Genomic DNA, 23,740 nt, shown 5'->3' with positions numbered 1-23,740 from the left:
GGTGTGAAAGGGATAAAAAAACATACAGGCGTCATTCAAGGCCATATTTTCTTGTTACAAGTTAATGTTCATACTGAAATCTCCAGTGTATTAGATATAAGCTTCTTGATCTAAACTAATATTATCAAAGAGTAATAATAATAATAACACAGACTATATTTTAATTTCAGAAAAAATATTAAAACCTAAGATTAAAACAATGTATCCCAATTGGTAAAAATTTTGTCAATAAAAGTGATTATTTCGCGTGCGCCGCAATTAGGTAACAATATTATTATATTAGTACAAAATAAGATTATCTAAACCTTAATTAGATAATAAGGGCAGATGCATTATGCAGCATTATGCATAATACATCTGTTTCGCTGATCAATTTTCTTTAGGGACAAGTAACAAGGTGATCAGCGTTCTGTGTCCTGCCAGACAAACATTTTTTTTTTCTTCGTCTCCACCGGGAATCAAACCCAGGACTGTTCCCAGGAACCCTCGGTTCTACGCTCACGCGTAAACCACTGTACCAAGGCGGTCTATGTTTCTATGTATATGGTGGAATCTTATAGTGGTGAAAGAAGGGTGAAATAGATATCAGCAATTAGTTACCCATTTTTACCAAAAAAATTAAGCCACATTTGAAAAGTAAAAGATTTAGTTGGTGTTCATATTTTAATATGTCACTTTAGATATTAATTGTTAAAAACAATCAGAAAAATTCTTATATCGTGCTGTGGTCACAGTAAAAGATCAACATCGCAATAAGCTTTAACGAAAACGCTCACGGTGCGTTGTGATGTGATAATCATAGAACCCAAGTTTCACAGCTGGGAATCTATCTGTTTTATTATTAGCTGAAGCTGATTAACTCCTTTATTGCCAAGTTATTATCTGTGCCATTTTCTTGTATACGTGACCAATATCCATTCATCATGACAAATTCTATTAAAAAAAAAACGCTACTTGACACATAAATGTCAATTGTCAAATAGCATAGCTGTCATTTGTCAAGATTATTGATATTTTGTTAATTGTTAGCGATGATAATCTGCCATAGAAACGAAAACTAGTATTCTAATTGCATACCTAAGAAAATAAAAACTGAAGCATATGCATTAGCTTTCCCAGTGAATATTTTACATATACTACATTCTGTTATAATCATAAAATATAAACAGACGTAAAAATGTATGTAAAACATATAGTCGTGTGCTTTTTAATTTACCTCGGCTCTGTGTCTGTGAGTATTAATTTTAATTAAACATAAATTAAATCGATCTATTGAAAATAAATCTTGTATCTTAATTGAAATAAAGGTATGTTTGCAGTTTTAAATAGTTTCCATGCTATGTTTTGATCGCAAATTCCGTATCATCTCATTCGTCCATTTTTAATTTACACGGACTTGTCATTGATCAATTTGAGCAAGATATTTATAGTTAATAACACTTCACTTACAGGGTTCATATGATGATAAAAGATGCAAATGTGTGTGTCCACGACCGGCTGCAGTACTAAATAATACTGTAGATTCAGATCGTACACTCTATATTGGTAATGTGCCACCAAACAAATGGTATGTATACCTATATTTATCTTTTATTAATTATTTAGTTCTTTTATTATTTATCTTGCTATTAATTTTCTTTTTTCATTACTCCTAAATCTTATAGATGTTATAAATATAAACCAAAATTATATAGTTTTTACTTTTACCTTAATGCAAAAATCACTATAGCTTTTTAACTATGTATATTTTTTGATTTTCAGCAATTGCGATGGTATCATTCTTCCCAAAGTTGGCGAACTGATTAAAGGTAGAGAACAAGAATTTTGCCCACGCTGCGAATGTATTTATGAGAACAGAAACACAACAATAATTCAGGTTAGCTTCAAAACTCGATATTAATTGTTATATTTTATTAAAAATCCATACTTAATGTCACTTTGTTCCTCAGGTTGTTGTTATAATAGTTGTGTGGGTGATCATGCTACTTGTAGCCTACATGGGATTCCTGATCTGCCTTGACCCACTGATCAACAAGAGAGCAAAGGCATCATACCAAGAACATACCAATGAAGATGTAAGCATTAACTTTTATAATCCATACTTAATATTATAAATGCGAAAGTAACTCTGTCTGTCTGTCTGTTACTCAATCACGCCTAAACTACTGAACCAATTTGCATGAAATTTGGTATGGAGATATTTTGATACCCGAGAAAGGACATAGGCTACCTTTTATTGCGAAATATGTACCACAGGCGAAGCCGGGGCGGACCACTACTTATTTATATAGATATGTAACTAGATAATGATGATGATGGTGAGTAATTCCATTTGTTAAATTTTTTAACAATCAATAAAAGAAAATTTAATTTAGTACAACGTGCTAGGGTGGGAAGAGCTTATTTTCACAAATTCTACTTTTATACAGGAACTTTGTTAAAATATTAATATTGTCAGAAAAGAAGTTCAAAATTTCACAGCTGCAATCGATTTAGCCCAATCTTTCTAGAAACAAACAAAGTCTGTTATTTCTCAACTATTTATTATATTATGCATTGATATTGTGTAACAATATGTTAAACTAATCAACTAAACAAACAAATTAATATAAAGAAAACAAATTTAAACAATGAATTATTCACTTTTAAAGCAATTATAAGTGTGGCATCAAATTAAACAACTCTTCTAATTTAATTAAACACAATGACTTATCAATCATTAATTAATTAATCTTATATTATGCATTGATATTGTGTAACAATATGTTAAACTAATCAACTAAACAAACAAATTAATATAAAGAAAACAAATTTAAACAATGAATTATTCACTTTTAAAGCAATTATAAGTGTGACATCAAATTAAACAACTCTTCTAATTTAATTAAACACAATGACTTATCAATCATTAATTAATTAATCTTATATTATGCATTGATATTGTGTAACAATATGTTAAACTAATCAACTAAACAAACAAATTAATATAAAGAAAACAAATTTAAACAATGAATTATTCACTTTTAAAGCAATTATAAGTGTGACATCAAATTAAACAACTCTTCTAATTTAATTAAACACAATGACTAATCAAACTTATACAGGTACATAATTATTACATTACAACTGTCATCTAAATAAATGATGACCTTATTATAACCTATTCCAGGATGAGAGTGCTATCAGCGGACCGTCTCAACAAGCCGGGCCGCGCGGGAACGTTCTGAACCGCGTCACTCATCAGCAAGACAAGTGGAAGCGCCAAGTGCGTGAGCAGCGACGCAACATATACGATAGACATACTATGCTCAACTAGGATACGGTTGTCTAATCTTCATAATGATAAATTCCATTTAACAAGCATTCTCTTGACTGTATCATATAACTATCAGTCAATATATCCATGCATGTTAATGTATTTATCATTTGTTTATTAGATAAAAAGATAAGAATTGCTGATGACATCTAGAGATAGATACATCACAATACATCATTGTATCCTTGCAGTGTAAAATCCAGTAAGGCTAATGTTTAGTAATGCAATAATATATTATTGTATTTTGTAATTACTAATTACAATAAGGCAAATAAGTTACTCAATTTAGGGCTGATTTTTCAATCGTTGGTCAAAACTTATTCATCGAATAACATATTAAACTACCATTTGTATTTTTTAATTGTACTACAAAATGTATTCTAATTGTCCGTATTTGACAGTTTACAGGTGACATTTTAAAATGCTCGTGTAATACTTTATTGGACGGATAAATTTTAACCAAGGATTGAAAAATCGGCCCTTATACAATTAATTATAGCTAACATAATAACCATGTGTTATTATAAAAACCAATAAATAACTTTTTTCTTACCATATGTATTTTTATTTCTATCTATCTTTGATCAAGTCAGGGAGTCTGTGTGCATACATCACTAACTTAAAGGAGAATGGGCAAATTGGGCCTGAAACTTGGGCTAAGACCAATACACACGAAATATTGTTTTTGTGATAGATCATTACACATACCTTACGAAAAAAATAAAATAAAAAAATAAATCAACCGGGTTCTTGTACAGTCAAGGCAAAAAGTTTTATTTATTTGGCTATTATTTTGCGCACAATAACGGTGTTTTTAATTCGAGTGAAGTAAATATAAATCTAAATGTCACTGGAGTGACTGAGTTTAACCACAAAAAACGTCTAACTACGCTGAATTATAATAAACACGGTATAGGTACCTGTTACAAAACATAATATTAGTGTATTTCGGTTATTAGAAGGCTTAAGATTAGTACGTATTTGTAAGTGAAAGTGAATTGGAGTAACATAAAGATATTGTCATTGTCTTATAACAGTTATTTATTGCAAAAAATATTATACACAAAGTAATAAAACTTGATGTGACTGTACAAAAACCCGGTTGATTATTTTTTTATATATATTTTTCCCGTTATGTATGTGTTATGATCTATTATAAAAACAATATCTCATGTGTATTGGTCCAACTCAAGGGTTCAGGCCCAACTTCCATAGTAAAATGCCCATTCTCCTTTAAACATTTGCAAGAATTTAGATATTTATTATTATTTTCTGTTATGGTAGTTATACAAAATAGTAACATTTTAAGCATACATTAACTTTGTAACAGTTGAATAATATTTCTTTTTTAAATAGTTTATATAAAATTAAAAAAATAGAAAACATCTTACTTATCTAGATTATATTTTTTATAAAAATAAAATTCTCACATTAAATTTAATATCACATCCAAATAATATTCTTAAATTCTTAATTAGTCTTCTGGTTCCTCACCATTGATTAAGGAAATTTGAGCCTAAAAAAATGTTATAGTTGCATTAACATTCGCAAGAAATTAGATTTGTAAAGGGGCTGTCCATTAATCACGTGAGGCTCAAAAGGGGGGGAGGGGGTGCATCAAAAAATCACGAAATATCACCAGGGGGAAGGGGGGTAAAGTAATATATCACGTGTATTTATTTTTTCGGCAAGCGCGCGATACTCAACCGAAAAGCGGCGTTACATATTATGTATTTATTTTTAGTCAAACGCGTACAACTTTTTCGCATTTCTTTCATTATTTTTATGTCATTCAAAAACAAACTGCAATCTTTCTGTCTACCTCTGAACGTTTATTATAGTAGCCTTTAATTTTCTATAATAAAATTAGATGATACTTATACCAGTATTTTTTTATAAATAAAAAATAGATTCTTTGCAGGTACGAAAAAATACACGTGATATAGGGGGGAGGGGGGAGGGGTAGTCTTAAACCTCACCACGTATCACCAATGGGGAGGGGGGGTCAAAAAATGCCAAAAAAAAACATCACGTGATTAATGGACGGCCCCAAAGGGGTTTGGGTACTTTTGTATGGGCTAGTGGCGTTGTGATGACATTTCGCGGCCAGTTATGAAACTTGAACATTTTAAAAAAGCAGTTTATTGCGTATATAAGCGTTCATATACATCGTTTTGATTAGAATTCTTAAATAAATAAAGGAGAAACCTAAAAAACTCAAAAATCTTATAATAAATCATGCAGATTCTATAAATCATCTAGGTAAATGAATAATACAAAACCAAATATCTCTGTTCCTATTACGTTTCGAGATTTAGGTCCATAATAACTTTTGCTCACAATATATTGCTCTTTTAAAATATCCAAGTTTCATTACTGGCCGCGAAAGTTCATCACACCGCCAACTTTACCCAAACCCCTTTCATCATAATTAATGTAATGAAGTGAACATTATAATGGATTTTAATTATCATTGATTATGTCTTAAATAAGCATAATAACTGATAGTTTTTTTCTCAAATATGATAAAAAATTACCACTGCCCAGGTCGGACCAGGGCAAGATACTATAAGTTTTTTTCTTTCAAAATACATCAATAATTAATTATCTTTCCAGACAATAACCAACAATTACCTGAATTTCAAAATTATAATATAAATAGGCTTAATTTTATTGCAGCAATTAGCATGTCAGACTTCACTTATCAACCATAAATAACTCAGCATATGAATAATCAATATTAATTATATGAATACTTACTTCATCAGCAGGATTAATATCTATATATATTGTTTGTTGTTTCCTTATTACTAACGGATCAAGGATGATTAAAAATAGTAAATAAGCAGAAAGTAGCATTAAGATCCATAAAACCATTATAACAACAACCTGAAATAACAAATATCATCATTTAACATATATTTTACCAAACTAAGTTAAATAACTTGTTCATTAATTAAATTATCAATTAAGATACTTCATTAACATTCTTGTCGTAAATAAATATAAGATTGAATATTATTTTAATTTTTTTCTAGATATAAAGTAAAATACTATTTAAGCTTACCATTATAATAGTTGTATTTCTAGATTCATATTTGCAATCACACCTTGGACAAAATACTTGTGCATTGTCCCTAATTTCATCACTTACATGTGGCAAAACAACACCACCACAGTTACTGAAAGACAAATAAATATTAAGTAAAATTTAATCATATTTTAATGTATAAATGCATAATCATTAGAGAACTTGATATACATTGTTTCATAGAATGTAAAGCAAACAGTATTATTAGCTTACTATTAGTAGTATTAGTGCCTGTATTGTATGAAGAATGAAATCCATGGAATAGTACCAATTAAGAACCCCAGGGCAGTTCTTTGACATAAATTTGTACAATAAAATTACATAATTTGTAATTTTAAAAAATATATTTATTTGTGCTCTGCCCTATTCCTATCCTTTACTTAATTTCTCTCTGTACAACCGGTTGTCTGGAAGAAATCGCTATTTAGCGATAAGACCGCCGTTTGTTATATTGTATCCTAGGCTAAGTCTCGATTTGTAATTTATCTAGAGCAATAAAGCATAAATAAATAAATAAAATAAATAATTTGATGAGAGCTATCGCTTATTGCAAACTCTTATAGGTGAAACTGATTTCAAACAGTAAATATTGAGCTATGAATAAATAAATGTTTGTGGTTTGTCATCAATATAGCTTATGGCTACCATATGGTTCATTGATGTACTTGATACTCATCCATTCAAAAAAACAATATATCTAGTTATTTTCATAAGAATTAATTCCATTTTAAATTATACATTTCTTAATTGTTCCATGCGTATATAGAAATAAATTCTCGAAGCTTTATACACCAGTATGATGGCATGGTATAAAGTACATCCACAGGGAACATAGACTCACCATTTACTTGGAGTCACATATGCACTATAAAGTTTTATATCTGTCAATTTACTCTGGGTGTTGTTAAAAACAGAAGCTGGACTTGGACAAACACAGCGGCATCTTTGATCCTCATAAAACTGAGCCTACAACAAGAAGTGGACGAATGACACAGTTACAGTTATTTTACAGTTCAAATTATAATCGTGAAAATTTACCCGAACTCCAGAATAACAACACATTAAAACTAACAAATAACACGTGTTCTTAATCATCTTCAAATTTATAAAATTTCTAAATCGACATAATCAGTAAAACAGAATTGGATCCAGAATTTTTTTGTTCATTATATGCGATTTTATTGCAAATATTACTAGGTATATTTTTACTATCGTTTGCTCATAGCCGACTTGTTTTTCGTCAATTTCTATGGCCATGTAATAGTTTTATTTTATTTAAAATAAACAACACAGAATTTAAATAAAGCCTATTCAAATTTGAAAATGATTTACGCAATGCAATGTCAAAACTCCAACGTCAACAAGATTACGGACCATAAACTACACACTTCTACACTCTACAGGTACAGACTAAAGAAAAAGTTTTGAAATTCCAAAAGAAAAGATCGCTATGGCGATAACAGTGGGTGAACTAAACTCTCCTGCCAAATAATTATTCCACTATCAGTCGCTTCCAAATAGTGGTTTTTTAATACGTCTCTACACGTTTTGAAACCGTGTAGCCACCACAGATATATAAATATTACTTGTAGCCACACATCATCATTCCAGCCTTTCAGGACGTCCACTGCAGGACATAGGCCTCCCCCAAAGATTTCCAAAACGACCGATCACCAGCGGCCTGAATCCAGCGGCTCCCCGCCACTTTGATCAGGTCGTCTGTCCATCGCGTTGTAGGCCGTCCCACACTGCGACGTCCTGTACGTGGTCGCCACTCAAGAACCTTTTTGCCCCAACGGCCATCGGTTCTGCGGGCTAGATGCCCACAGCCCAGCCCAGCGCCACTTCAACTTACTAATACGGTGGGCTATGTCGGTGACTTTAGTTCTTTTGCGGATCTCCTCATTTCTGATTCGATCACGCAAAGAAACCCCGAGCATAGCCCGTTCCATAGCTCGTTGAGCGACGCGAAGCTTTTGCACCATGCCCGCGGTTAGCGACCACGTCTCAGATCCATAAGTACACATAATTTGGCATAAAAAGAGGATGTATGAAAATTGAAATGTCATTAACTCTTGTCTTTGGTTTTTCGATGACTGCTGACATACTGATGACGGATCATGATTTGAAGTGGGTAGAAGATAAATGTGTTATTTTTGTGATGAGTGTTCTTATAACTTTTAAGGTAATTGAAGAAATTTTAATATGTTTGAAACAACCAAATTTACAGCAAAAAACATGTTTTTGTTATACTTACTTTTTAACCTATCTACAGTGTCATAGCGATTGCTTAGGTGGCAAATTTATGATGTCAAATTTTTAGAAGATTCTGGCCTTTTTTATTTTCTTTACAGATTACTCCGAGATAAAATTAACAAAATTATTATATTTAAATTAAACACATCTACAGTGAGTTAAACTTAGTCCTTACGTCAGTACGTGCGACGCACACACACATGCCATATATAAACTGTATAAAATAGTAGATGCTTGCTAAATTTTAGACGACATTACAATAAATACAGCTGCTTTTGCATTACTTTTTACCTTATTTAATTAAAATCATAGACCCGATTCTTTAAATCATATTGCTAAATGACAGTAAAAAAAGTTGCAACTTAGCTGTTTATACATGTTATATCAATAATTAGTGATGTTGGATGTTTTTATTAAATTTAGTGAATATTTTTAAATGTCTATGTTTATTTTGGAAATAATACATATATATCAAAGTGATATTATGTTGCTGATAGAAGTTGTGTACTTCAATTTAAATTAGAATGGATGCTATAAATAGGTAGAGTTACTCAGTATTTTATATATGTAAACTTTCTTGAATGAGTTCAAAGAAAGATGGTAATTTCTATTATTTCTTCATGTTTGTAGGTTATGATTATAATTTTGTTTTCTTTTATGTGCTATTTTTAATTAATTTTATATTAGAAAATGTATATAATTTGTTGTGAGGATCTAGGTTACTTCTCCAAATTACCTGTCTCAACATTTAATATGAATTCTCAAAGACAATATTAAAGATCTGAGACTAATAGGTGTTAAATGAGTTGTATTCTGGTGGTGGATCTTCTTGGATGGCATAATATTTTTTTTTTTATGTTGCATGGCAAATATTATTTAATGTATTTATTGCTAGTGCCTAACCAAGCATTGTTGGAAAATATATATTTTATTTTCTTACAAAGCTAAAGACTGAGATATTAAAAATAATATTGTTTCATACCTTGATGGTATATCTACTATTATGCCTTTTCCTTTTTGGGATTTCTCAAAAATTATTCATTACAATTTCTAATCTTTATTGAGTAATTTCATTTCTGTTTTCTCAATGATATTGGTTGGTTATTCATTTTTGTTACAGATAAGGTTTTGTTTTTGTTTTACTACTTTATTTTTTTTATTATTAATGTTTGAGATAACATGTTGACTGACTGAATCACTATTAAAAAAAGCATTTTAAATGTTAATTGTAAAACATAGAAGGTTTCTACACATTAAAAGGTATTACTTTAAAGCCATGCTTAAGCGTAAATAGATTGAGGTGTAATTTGTATATTACTTACTTTTTTTTATTCCAGAATGCCAATCCAGGCGCCGCATTGGACGGACTATCTCAATTGTCCAGTGTGCTGCCGAGAATTTGGCCCCTCACCACGTAGCCCAGTCAGTCTCGGCTGTGGCCACACCCTTTGTGAACACTGTCTGAAGCATTTGCATAGAAAACATTGCCCTTTCGATCAGGTAATGTATAGGGCGCAACCAACTGCTTTACTGTAATTGTAATTATAATAAATAATTATGTACTAGTCTTTTCTTTAAAAGCTATTAATAGCTTGCTCAGGCTGCGCAAGAAAATACTATAAAGAAATATATCCAACTTAACTCATGAATAGACCAGCTTTCTACTTGTTTAGCCATTACAAACACAACAATAAAAATCCTTTATTCTTTAAAATTCATTCATTTATAAAACATTTTAATGCTATAAAAGTAAGTTTTAAATAGAAATCCTGTCTACCTCCAGATAAATATAAATATGAATTAAAGAAAGCCTATATGATTGTATGATTGGATATATTTGTTATTGTTGCTTATAGAATGTATTATTACTGGCACAGATAAATTTGTCATAACAATATGTAGAGATTGTCTAATCTAAAAATGAACGCCCCTCCACTGTGTTTACGCTCACATTCAAAGTATGTGTATAGACGCAATACACACAAATTGGTCTGCCTCATTGGTCGTTCAGTCCTCCAGTCCAATCCATGCCCGAACGACAGGACCAGTTGGCCAACTAGTGCATAAATGACGCGATGCACGACAGAACGGACGTGTCATTCCGTACATAGCGCGCTCTCCCCGCCATACAATGCTAGGCACCTGAACTGATCGCCCGATTAGTTGACAAATCAGTGCGCGAGACAGTCAAAGTTTGCAGTAGAATCGCCGCGCGCACACATATAAAGTGGTTCAATAATTATTTGTCCTCACACATTGAAACAATTAAGTTTAGTGGCCCCTCCTCCAGCGTTTTTAGATTAGACAATCTCTACTATCATGTAATCTAACCTATTATTTCGATACGATTGTATTAGTAAATAAACTTTACCGATCATGTTCAATATTCCAGGCTGCGATTCAAGCAGATCCGGAGGAGTTGGCCATCAACACGGCACTCCTACAGTTGGCGGGCTACACACCCCCGCCGCAGCCCTTCCACCCGCCAAGCATACAGGCCTTATCCGAGACTGACCGCCATGCATATGATGTCGTCGTCCGGAGTCTTGAGCACCTCGCCATTTACCTTAAATTATGTGGTAATTATCTTTTTTATATGTGTTAAACAAGATTACACATCAAATTAAAATAAAAGTCAATAGCTTTTAAGAAATAAGCCAATATGAACAAATGCCATAGAATTAACAACACAACAACAACAACAATTGTTTGAACACTTTTGTGTATTTCTTTAAAAAATGTAATCTATAGGAATTAATTGCTACAGAATGTTAGTTTCATATTGTCATAATTATTGTATAAATCAAATTTGTCATCTGATTTAATATTTGTACACAATCTGTTAAAATTCAATAAGTTCAAATAATTGTTAGCGTACACAAAATCAACATTGTATCATTTGAACAGCGAACAGCAGTATCGGAAATCGTCTATCCCGGCCGATGCAAAGGAAGCTGGTCACTCTACTGCAGTGCGCTATAACAGATGAAGAGGGCCGCGGGAGGGCAGCTCGGGCCGCCCGCTCCTTGGGAGAGAGATCTGTTACCGAACTTATTCTGCAACATCAGGTTATTGCTACATTTGCAGCTTTTGACGTGACAACGTCTTATAATTCGATAGAGCCGGTTGCACGCACGAAAAAACATGACTCATGCGGCGTTACCTCGCTCTGAGGCGTTCCATTTAGGCTTGAAGTGCAAGCGAGAGCGCGGAACGAGCGACAAAGAAGCACAATCAGACGTTGTCACGTTGATCTATCGTCAGTAAACCGACTTTACAGACAACCAATTTTTTTTAGCTACTATTACTTGCAGGCATTATTGAATTTACCTAATAAATTTACTTAAAAGTAGGAATCCTTACTAATATTATAAATGCGATAATAGATTTGTGCTTCGTTCATGTCGCCGTCGACATTGTGTGTCTGCTAAAGATATATAAATTCGAGAATTTCGACCGTTTAGTGTATATAGTAATGTAAGTAATAGCGTTGTGAGCTATTTTTTCACACAAAGAACGTTTTAGGTGTTTGGGAGTAAAATATATAAGTAAGTTAATTTATTTATTTATTTATTTAACACTTAATTAGTTGAACAAATAGGAAACCAATGTTCACATTAGCGACATAAATAGGAAATATCTGGCTTGCCCCCATTGAATTAAAAATTCTGTATTTTTAACAAAAACTTTTAAACATCTTATTGGATGCTATTTTGAGAAAAGAAAGATTATTTCTGTTTTTCAACAAATAAGTCTCATGCTCATACTTCAAAAGTATAAACTTTACACCTAAAACTTCATATTTCCAATTGTTTGAACTGGGGGTATGTTAAAATTATAATTTGAACATCTGGAATAAAAATACAAGTGTCCCCATGATATTGCCAAAACCATAAAAGTACTCAATTTTAAAACACTCAAAAATGTGTAAATTATACTAGGATTCAAATGGATTAAGAATCGAATCATTATCAATGGATGTTTAACAATATTACATGAACTCCCAAACAAGAGTGTTTGGACGTTCATATGACCATTTATTCTAAAACTAGTATATCGTCCGCGTAAATTACCATTGCAATAAAATGTTTCTACTCCCATCACACAAAAAAATCATAATATCGTAAAATCGCTTTGTTGTTATGTGAAGGAAGGAAAAATAAATAAACACTTTCGCATTTATAATATTAGAAAAGATAACCATTCAGTTAGTTAAGTTAAGTTTTTTAAGTTTTATGTGACCAACTCCTTCAGACTCGATTTTGACCCACTTTAAACGAACAGATTTAATTCAAACTTTTTTCACTTATCAAGGATCAGTGGCAATGCCATAATTTCATGAGTTTCAGCGTGTATTTTTAACTATATTTAGGAAGAGATCACTCTTTAGTGATAAGGCCGCCTCTGTGCTAGTTTAGCTACTTATAAGTTTTAGTTTTTAAGTAATTTGTATAACTAGCATAGTAAAGTGTTATAAATAAATAAATAAAATATATTAATAATTAATAATGTCTAAAATATGTTTTGTAGTTTAAGGTATTTTAGTACATATACATATATTAAATAAGTATATTATTGTAGAATCCGCAACAGTTGAGTGCCAACTTATGGGCGGCGGTGCGAGCGCGAGGTTGTCAGTTCCTTGGCCCGGCGATGCAGGAGGAAGTTCTCAAATTAGTTTTATTAGCCCTTGAAGATGGCTCTGCTTTATCGCGGAAGGTATGTATTGAGTATTTTAACTCAATATTGAGTACTTAAACTCAAACTCAAAATATTCTTTCGATTAGACTCCGGAGCGCATTAGAATAGACAAAATATTGTAATATTGACCACCAGTAGAAAAGCCGTCTATACAGGGCAGACCGGGCAATAAGGTTAATCCTCACTTACAGTGTTAAATACTTCAAATATTCATTCAGCTAGACTGCTTAGTGCGTATAGCAGATTATTAGAATAGAAAAAATCTACTATATAAAAATAAGTCGTTTTTTCCTTCCTGACGCTATAACTCCAGAATGCACCAACCGATTTCCACGGTTTTGCATTCGTTGGAAAGGTCTCGGGCTCGGAAACGGAGTTCGCCCGGTTTGCTAGTATTATAATATTTACAACTGGTTTTGAAAGTCGTCTCTATAGAACAGGCCAGGTAAGAAACACCGTATTTTCCACACTTTCATTAGTAAATAATTGAAATTTTGATCTTTGTATCCTAAAGAGTGTAGGTTTAATTCTTATTAGAATTGTCCGCAATTTGACAATCTAAATAATAGTGTTCTAACTATTCTCAGCTGTATTTCGTAGTTGTTTTGTAAGGAAACCTATATTTTACAAATCTGCATCGAACAAACGAAAATTATGATACATTATGTATCATAGCAATGTGTTCTAAAATAACTGAAAAGAGATTCTACTAAGGAATTGTGGCATATTTATAAAACTTCCGTAGTGAATATTTCAATTCAATATGTTAATTTATGGCAAAACTCTACACAATTCTGCCAATGGCCTGTAGTGAATGGGTATAACTTCCTAAGTGATGGTTCAAAAGCGCTTTTAAACAAAGTCTAGTTGAAGAAATAAATGTTTGAGTTTGAGTGGCTAGTTTTTATGTTCATTTTTTAAGCTTGTGTTATCAATGGTAATTTTTTTGTAATTTCAGTAAATGATGTACATTCTAAATGTTGTGATTACTTACATATTATTTATATAACATTAATTCCACAGGTCCTAGTGATGTTCGTAGTCCAAAGATTAGAAGGCGATTTTCCTCAAGCGTCTAAAACAAGCATAGGTCATGTTGTTCAACTGTTGTACAGAGCCTCTTGTTTTAAGGTAAATATCGTTTTTTATCTATTATAAGAACTAAAGTAGAAAGTCCAGAATGCTTGAGAAAGTTTTGTGAAACAGCAAAATGGTATTGGTATCATATTATAATTTTTGAGACATTTTTAGTATTCTTCGCATCTCTGGGCAACAAATATATTTATTTGTTGTCCAAATAAATAAATTAGATCAAGCATAAGTAGTGCTCTTAAAAGGAATTGCTTGTATTGTGCCATCTGCATACTGTCCCACTTTGATAAACTATATTTTTAGAATATAGATGATATTCGGGTCAATAATTGTGATTTTCCGAGAACACTATTATCTACATTCGCAAAGTACATCTACTTTACTATTCAAAATATCATCAGCCAATTTACTGAATAAATAATTAAATAACTTAACAAAATCAATTAACAGTGAATGCCATATAATAATAAACCTTACCTTATGTCCAGGTATCGAAACGCGAGTGTGACTCATCATTAATGCAACTCAAGGAAGAGTTCCGCACGTACGAATCTCTACGTCGCGAGCACGACGCGCAGATCGTTCAGATCGCGACGGAGGCTGGGCTCAGGATCGCACCGGATCAGTGGAGTGCCTTGCTATACGGAGATACAGCGCATAAGAGCCACATGCAAAGCATTATAGATAAACTCCAAACCCCACAGTCGTTCGGTCAGTCGGTTCAAGAGTTGTTCATAGCGCTGCAGAGGTCGGGAGACCCGGCACAGCTAGTCGTTATGAGCATGCCGTTAGATAGACTTGCCAGTATCGATCCTAGTCCAGGTATCTAATTTTGGTCACTAATTAGAGAAAAAATGACGACTTTTTGTATAAACAGTTCGTTTTTTTTCATTTTCCCCTAATGGTTTGCACTGATTTTGCTATAAAAATGCGTGTAACTATGTTTTTTTCAATTGGACTAATAAATGATCACCATAAAAAATGTTCTATTTATAAATCTGACAGGAAAATTCGACAAAATCGTAATTTTCCATCTTGACATTATGATGACATATTGCATTACGTTCACAAGTCGAATATGTGTCCTAAAATATGTATATTATTAATATTATTATTTTGCAAAGGAAACAAAAAACGTACCTTTATTGTTTAGATGCAACAAGTCCATCTTGGCAAACGCTAGCGGAAATAATAACAGCCGTAAAAGAAGTGGTCTCCGGTCTAGTTAATTATTTACAACAACAGACGACGGGCCGCGACTCGAATCACAACCAAAAGCACGCTATCCAAGACAAATCGGATTCATCAGCAAGTAAGTGAATTATTTGAATTACGAATTTTTCAAATTACGAATATTTTAGTACTACTATTCGAATTTATTGTATAGTCTATGCATTAAAAGCACGTCAGAACGTGTAGGCGCTTTGACATGCGCAATAATAAAGTATCCCACACGATTGGGGAAGAACCAATTCGCTTCCGTCGGTCGTGGTGTCCGCACGTGTGACGCTCGCTAATATTCTGATTGAAATTAATTTACCTGTGCTTAAATATTATGTTGTACGTGAACATTTTCAACATCAAAGGTAAGTTTGCGAATTTTATGCGAATTGTTTTGACATTTTTGCAATTGCGATTTTAATTATATATTGTGTTTTCTTCGTTCTTACATTGAAATAAAATATGCATAGCCGAAATGGACGTGCAACAAGTGTTTAGTAAAGAAACGTGAATTATTTATTTTAAATCATTTTACGTCGGTTGCAAGGAAATATTTAACTACGATAGGATATATTTTATTCTCGATTAATTATAATGTGCTATTTTGTGTATTGATTTTTACGATACTGCGTCGTAACATCTTAAACAAAGAAAAAAAAACTTTACAATTCCGCAGAAGCGACTTACTTCTTTAATTTAATGAAAAATGCCTGCAAGCCATGCGATTTATTCATTTCTTTCGAAAATACCATCGTTTAGATTGATAATTTTACTACAGTTGCGCTTTTTTGTACTTTTTCAAATTTGTAATAATTAATCCAAGGAACCAAAAATCATTAAAACCCGTTCATACGTTTTTGAGTTATAAATTTTGTGGATTTGTTATAATCATGATATTACAATCATGAAAGCCACAATGTTTATAAAATAATGCGGGTACTTGTAAAATTGTATTATAAGACGCGTCACGCAACATCGTTTGATTTGAAGCGATGGTGGTCCGAGTGATAAACGCTTTCAGACAATTTTAGTTTTGTTTCTTGTTTAATTATTACTTATTACATTCCAATTATTTTAATTCGTATAGGCACTTAAAAAAAATGAAATAAATATAGTGATTTGAAAATATACGGTTAAAAGTTAAAAAATTAGTTATGCCAATAAATTATTTCTCTTTAATATTGATGCGGCTGCGCAAGCGCATGATGTATTTTGAATTTAAAGCAATAAAAATATAAACTTGGTTATAAGTGCTACATTATATATATTATACAGTGCCACAAACTTATCTGACCCGGTGGCAAAAACTGGAACTACGTGCCGCCATTTTGAAATGTCACATTTTCACAGACTTTTCATACGGAATATTTTGTTTATATAAAAGAAAGCGACATCAGTGACACTGTCACCGGGTCAGATAAGTTTGTGGCACTATACATATTTTTTTCATTTCTGTTATTTTTGACGTGACAACGTCTTATAATTCGATAGAGCCGGCTGCACGCACGAAAAAACAATACTCATGCGGCGTTACCTCGCTCTGAGGCGTTCCATGTAAAGCTTGAAGTGCAAGCGAGAGCGCGGAACGAGTGAAAAAGAAGCACAATCAGACGTTGTCACGTTCAACTATCGTCAGTAAACCGACTTTACAGACAACCAATTTTTTTTTGCTGTTTATTATATTCCAGTTTTAATAAAATTGTGTGATATTAAAATACTATAATATTGTAATATGTATAATCTAAAGGTATATAAATTAGTCAGAATAGCAACAGCGAAAAAAATATTTTTTATTAATAATATATGTACTTTTTTATGTCAAAAATAAAATTTTAATTTTATAAAGAAAATTATACTCCATCCGCTATTAACATAAGCGTTCGTGTGAGCAAAGCGAATTTTTAAAGTTGTTTGATTACCTCTCGTATATAATTATTGATAATTAATTATAAGTCGGATGGGATCATTATTACCAAAGCATTTACTGATTAAAATCAAACTCGATTTTCGTTAAATTTATACATATTATAATATAGTTAACAAACTTTTTAACAGTACTCGTTATTACCCGAATGCGCGACAATGACAGTCATGTTTTTCGAGTACATTATATGTACTAGCTTTACGCCCGCGACTATTTGCGAAAAAGAGGAACAAACATACATACATACACATACATCCACCCTCACATGCTTTCGCATTTATAATATTAGTAGGATAGTAGGATAGGATGAACTTATCTCAAATTTACCTTAACATTATAAAAAAATAGCGAACTTTGACGACATTTTGAGTTTCTTCTATACCTTGTATTGGTTTTTATTTTCCATTAAACGCAATCATTAACAGCTGCTCCTTTCAGCTGATTTTTCTGACCTTTATACAATTGGTGGAGGTTCTCTATTAGTAGCGTTTGTCTTTATTTAAGTCGATCATAGGAAATAAAACGATAACTTCGAACTTTATCTATCGAATGAAATAATCGACAAAATAAAGTAACACGTGAAATTATTTTTACACGCTTTATATTAGCTTCACCTGTATGTTTGTAACCGACTGTATGTTTGTAACCGACTTCTTTGGGCGCGATTTTGACCCACTTTAAACGGCCAGATTTCGTTCAAACTTTGTAGATTTATTGAGGACCGATGACAATACAATAATTTGATAAAATTTTCTATTTTTAGTTCGGTTTTCTATGAAAAGCGTGTTTTTTAGTTTTTTTAAACTACATATTATTATTACTATAATAAATTATTAAAATGTTCAAGGTATAAAAAATAGAAAAAATCGATGCGGGATTCGAACCCGCGTCTTTCAAGCCACGTCTTTTGTCGTGAAAGACGCGGGTTCGAATCCCGCCTCGTGATCGAATTTTTTGTATTCTTTATAAATTTACATTTATAAAATATTTGAATGCCATAGAACAAAAAAATATTAAAATGGTCTACGTATCCCCGTCTATTAAGAATACAAACTAAAAGTAAAAGTATTTTGTCTGGGTATATTTATACATTTCTTTTATTTGAAAATATTGTATAGGTACTGAATTATAAAAAAGAAATCATACACACGGTAGCTGAGTATGTCGACAAATTCCCATTAAGGGTATTGTTATAACTTATATATGTACATCGTTTCGACTGATTTCACCAAATATGAAATCTAATAGTATTCGAGATTATATTCGAAGTTAATTGTTTTTTACAAAAAGCCCGATTTTCGTCTATGAGCTGAGATATTTTTTTGAAATATGTTAGTCTTTAGTAATCCAGGTTATCTATACATTTAATAATTTAAAATAAAATACGAATAATCACTTCTTCATTGTCATATAGTACATAATATCTTCAAAATATATTTTAACATAACGAAAAAAAAAACGAAGTGCAAAAAAAATGAGATCTAATAGATAGGATGTTCAGAAATGCATTATAAATAAGCCTTAAATAGCCTAACAATACGCCGTTACAAGACGTATACGATCGATATAGACTTGTGCATACAAAATGCTGAATACAATATGTACTAGGTTAATAGGTCTAGATGACAAGGATCAAATGCATGCTATGGAACCCTTGTTATTGATTTTGTGCGTTAAAATAGACTAACAGCATAGTGTTTTTTCCAGATTCTCTAACAGATACCTATAATTGACGCAAAATTACATTGTTTGTTATGAGAATGTAAAATGAATTAGTAGATACAATAATAATAATAAAAGGCTGGAATACTAGGCAGTTATTATTACTTATTTGAATTTTGATATAACGGCAGATCGTAGCATTCTTTAATTTCTTTTTGGAAATTCGCTAACGCTCCGTTAGATAGCCCATAGCGCGTCGTGATCACACTAAAATATGCACATAGCGTAATTCGTGTCATGGCTCTAACGAAAATGCTTACGAGGAGTTCTGATGGTCACAGAGTTGTGGCTAACTATAACTATCCTTTGCAATGAAGAAAAGCCATGACGTAAAAAAAGTAATAAAAGTAGTTAGGTAATTTGATGCTTATAACATAATAATAATGTACAATTAATGAAACTCAATCTAACATTTTAGGTTCACTTTACAAGCAATTATTGAAAATTATTTCACATAGAAATTTAAAAAAAAATATATTATTACTGAATAACATACATTACACGAGTACTTATAAAAATACTAGCGGTCTGCCCCGGCTTCGCCCGCGGTACCTACATGTTTAAACTATCCTATTTCTCAAGTTGGATCGAACTGCACATGGTGTGCGAATTTTATTATAATCGGTTAAGTGGTTTAGGAGTCAATTGAGGACAAACATTGTGACACGAGATTTATATATATTAAGATGATAGTACCTAACGGAGATAAGAAGTTGAAGTGTAACCAATAACAACAAAAACCTGAAGTATGCTCGTTTCACGCATTCATAAAGTGTGAAACAAACGCGCGTTTCTGGCGTTTGAAACGTTCCGATTTACGAACGAAACGTTATCTGTCACTTAACTGACAGCTAGAATGGATCAATAATGGTTTACGGTTGAAGTGCATCGCAACGAGCCGGCTCAACATATTCAACGGCGGTTGTTATTGAGTGATAAGTTACGTAATAAACATACGTAAAGGACTTGTTGACTGTATAAATAAATAAAACCTCGTATTTGCGCTCGGCGCCCAGCCGTCTCGTTGAACACGGGGTTGGCGGTATTTCGCCCCTGCACTTATTGATCGAAGTGCGCACAAAGACTTTCTGTATAAATTTAAAATCAGTGCTATCAAAGTGCAGATCATTATGTGTGAGTGCCTAAAATTAAGATTTTTTATAGTATATTTTTTTACCGGTCCTTTGCAGTTTTTTTTTAATAACTTATATCAGACAATTACATATATTACTAATTTAATGTGTTATTTATCTTTGATTAGAAATATATATATATATATATATATATATATATATATATATATATATATATATATATATATATATATATACTAAGCATACATATACATTATCAGGATGGCGGTTGAATTTAAATAAAGTATATCTTCAAAATGGCGTATTACAAGTGGGTGGTGAGAGGAGGCGTTGCACCCATCCCCCACAAACTGTGCACAAACTGTGGGTAGCACAAGTGGGTAGCATGTATATTTCTGGAAAATATTAAACACGAAATCCAATAACCATTGTATCCTGTTTGGAAGAATTCCTCTTGTACTTCTGTTTTTCAATTCTCAATTGTTATGGATTCTGGTTTTTGGATAGTATTTTAAAAAACAAATTTTCATGCATCCGTTTTGAATTCAGTAAATCAATAAAAAAAAAGTTGAATTTAAAATTCTTTTCCTCCCTAACTCTTACTCAAGTTATGACAGAGGTGTACACTTCTGATTGTGTTATTACCCGTGATTAAGAATGTAGTTACATAGTTCAAAACAAAGTCGCTAACCGCACAGAAAATTTTCATTAAAAAAAAACACTAAGTTTAGGCCTCGTGTCTCGGGCATTTTTTAACTTGCGTCTTGAGGTGTTGAGATTCAAGTTCGATAAGAAGAAGTACAAATATTGTGCCTAGAAAATGCTGCTGCGACAAAATAAAAAGTGAGAAACTTCCGAGTAAATGATAAGGTTATGTTATATGTTAATTAATTTTAACAAAAAATGAAACTACCTTCAAATGGTAAGAATTGGACAACATTTAACCGGCAGGCATTCAAGTAAAAAAAGAAAAATCCAAATCGGTTCACCCAGTATAAAGTTCTAAGGTAGCAAACCCAAAAAAACGGAACACCGAACACAGAACACGGTTGAAAAGATGTGAACGAATAGACAGTTGTCTAGCAATGTCTACAGTTTAAATAACTACATAAAAAATCTTCATGCGTCGCTATAAATTACCACAAGCATACAGCGCATGTTTCCGTGTCCACTAGCCGATATGTCAAGTACGCGCCGCCACCGGCTTAAACCGATATATATACAGGGTTACAGGTTAAGTCGACCTATTCCTGTTAAGAGCGTGTAGTAGGGGTCAAAACAAACTGATTTGATCTTATAATACCATATCCAAAAGTTAGCCGTTGAAGAGTTATTGCAATTTTAATTTTTTTCTTGAAAATGCCACTTTATCTTCGCATTTAGCGTTTAATTTTTTATTTTACTTATTTGGTCTCGGTTTTTTTGAGTTTTTATGTAAAGGTTGAGTTAAACAATAATTCTCAGCATTAAAAATCCATATCGCTGCAAACAATTCAAAGAAATGGCTTTTAAACTAAAAATAATAACATTAAAGTAATTAAGTTAACTCGTTTTAAACAAAGATATTGAAAAAAATCTCTATGAAAATGTGTCTGCAGATGTTTTTAAAAACATGTGCATGTTCTTAGCTATGTAAAAAGGTATGATAACCTCAGGTAGCATTCGTAGATTCCAAGAAATCGGGGATAAACATGGGACAGTGTTAGTAAAGTACAACATCAGAATAAATTTTGTCATAATTTATTTTTCTTAAAAACTTTACAGTTCCTGCTCAACATGTCTTCCTCTATTGCGAACACATATTCGAAACCTTTTCCGCAGAGAACTCTTGACTACCCCAGTTGTTAATTGGTTCCTCATCTTATTGGCTGCATCGATAATTTTTTGTCGTAAAATATCAACAGATGGAATCGGGTTCGGCTCATTGTACACCAGACTCTTCATATGCCCCCATACGTAAAAGTCCATAGGGGTTAGGTCTGGACTTCTAGCCGGCCATGGTATGGGCCCACCTCTTCCGATCCATCTGTTTGGATAGTTGATGTCTAACCATTCTCTAACACTTCTTCTGTAATGTGCAGGGCAGCCATCATGTTGGAACCACATGTCTCTTAACAAAGTCAGGGGTATGTCTTCAAGTAGGTCGCTTAAATGTTGGCGCAGAAAGGTCTCATAATTTTCACCATTTAGGTTGTCCGGAAGGAAGTATGGTCCAATTAATTTATTTGAAATTATCCCCATCCACACATTAAGACTGAATCGTCTTTGTGATTTTTTTGGAATCTTCTTGTTAGGATTGCCACGTGCTTTCGGAGCCCAATAGGGAGCGTTATGGTAGTTTGTGATACCGTCTTGATCAAATTTGGACTCATCTGTCCATAAAATTTTTTTGAAAAACGAGGGATCCGCATTCAACATGAATCTACAAAAATCTAGTCTTCTTAAAGGATCTCCTTCTTCCATCACGTGCACGGGCGTGTAGTGATATGGGTAATATCCTGAAGTGTTCATTGTGAACCATACTTTCCACTGAGACAGACCAAGTTCTCGGGCAACAATGTTTGTTGATGTCGTGGGATCCATTCGAAAAAATCGCTTAATTTCATTTTCCTCTTCGTCTTCCTCATCCCGGACAGATGGCCGACCGACGTCTGTTCGTCGTCTTAGAATCGAACCAGTTTCTCTAAGGCGACGATAGGTCCCTTCGAAGACACTAACATCTGGTGCACGACGGTCAGGATAGCGGGTCATGTATTCCGCACGAGCATGTGCAGATACACCTTGACAAAACCCGTAACACATCAAAATGTCAGCATATTCTTCGTTAGTATACGAACTCATCTTGAAAATTCAAATCGCAAACAAAAATCAAAGTCCAGTTTCGAGCCACGGTCACAGAATCGGAAGAAAATCAGTCCAAAAAGAAAGCCAAGTCGCGTTGTCAATACACAGAGGAGTACAGAAATCGCATCTACTACGGACGAATCACATAAGCAGACTAAAAAATACAAAGCGGCATCCTTCGCCCCATACAGCTTCGTCCATCACCTTGCTCGCTCTCTCCAGTAGGTGGAAGCGAGATAGTTGCAGCGTGTGAGTGAGACATCATAATCACGCGGCACAACCCTTTATTGTTCGCATAGGCAGATAATAACTAGACCGATGTTAATGAGCTATTCTAAGAATTATTTCCCCATACCAAGTTTATCCCCGATTTCTTGGAATCTACGAATGCTACCTGAGGTTATCATACCTTTTTACATAGCTAAGAACATGCACATGTTTTTAAAAACATCTGCAGACACATTTTCATAGAGATTTTT

At 32.7% G+C, this 23,740-nt stretch overlaps 3 protein-coding genes across 5 annotated transcripts in view; 2 read left to right on the top strand and 1 right to left on the bottom strand.

Moving 5' to 3' along the window:
• Positions 1-1,051: 1,051 nt before the first annotated feature.
• Positions 1,052-3,316, top strand: LOC149491233 (uncharacterized protein CG1161-like). The gene is made up of 5 exons (XM_089714466.1): positions 1,052-1,231; positions 1,452-1,567; positions 1,762-1,876; positions 1,950-2,075; positions 3,170-3,316. Exons 1-5 carry the CDS (start codon positions 1,178-1,180, stop codon positions 3,314-3,316), a joined length of 558 nt encoding a protein of 185 aa, XP_089570592.1. The 5' UTR covers positions 1,052-1,177.
• A 153-nt stretch (positions 3,317-3,469) lies between these two features.
• Positions 3,470-7,766, bottom strand: LOC149491232 (putative protein 2). The gene is made up of 6 exons (XM_089714477.1): positions 7,446-7,766; positions 7,249-7,373; positions 6,384-6,498; positions 6,077-6,205; positions 3,804-4,832; positions 3,470-3,607 (listed from the first exon to the last, which is right to left on the bottom strand). Exons 1-5 carry the CDS (start codon positions 7,500-7,502, stop codon positions 4,791-4,793), a joined length of 468 nt encoding a protein of 155 aa, XP_089570603.1. The 5' UTR covers positions 7,503-7,766; the 3' UTR covers positions 3,470-3,607; positions 3,804-4,790.
• Positions 7,767-8,490: 724 nt separating this feature from the next.
• roq (RING finger and CCCH-type zinc finger domain-containing protein roquin) overlaps positions 8,491-23,740 on the top strand; it is a 36,475-nt gene continuing 21,225 nt past the window's right edge. For all 3 annotated transcript variants that reach the window (XM_089714189.1, XM_089714199.1, XM_089714179.1), the window contains exons 1-8: positions 8,491-8,592; positions 10,001-10,163; positions 11,056-11,242; positions 11,571-11,731; positions 13,245-13,382; positions 14,388-14,495; positions 14,945-15,278; positions 15,610-15,768. In XM_089714189.1, the coding sequence (XP_089570315.1) occupies positions 10,002-10,163; positions 11,056-11,242; positions 11,571-11,731; positions 13,245-13,382; positions 14,388-14,495; positions 14,945-15,278; positions 15,610-15,768 (1,249 nt within the window). In that variant the 5' untranslated portion in view covers positions 8,491-8,592; position 10,001. The remainder of the gene's footprint in view (positions 8,593-10,000; positions 10,164-11,055; positions 11,243-11,570; positions 11,732-13,244; positions 13,383-14,387; positions 14,496-14,944; positions 15,279-15,609; positions 15,769-23,740) is intronic.

The sequence above is a fragment of the Colias philodice genome, chromosome 1 (genome assembly GCF_061535455.1).
Source record: "Colias philodice isolate Cphi_HAF_F1 chromosome 1, ilColPhil1 Martin Lab GWU primary, whole genome shotgun sequence".
Lineage (NCBI taxonomy): Eukaryota > Metazoa > Arthropoda > Insecta > Lepidoptera > Pieridae > Colias > Colias philodice.
Note: the sequence above shows the minus strand (reverse complement) of the source record. Positions and strands in the feature narration are given on the sequence as shown.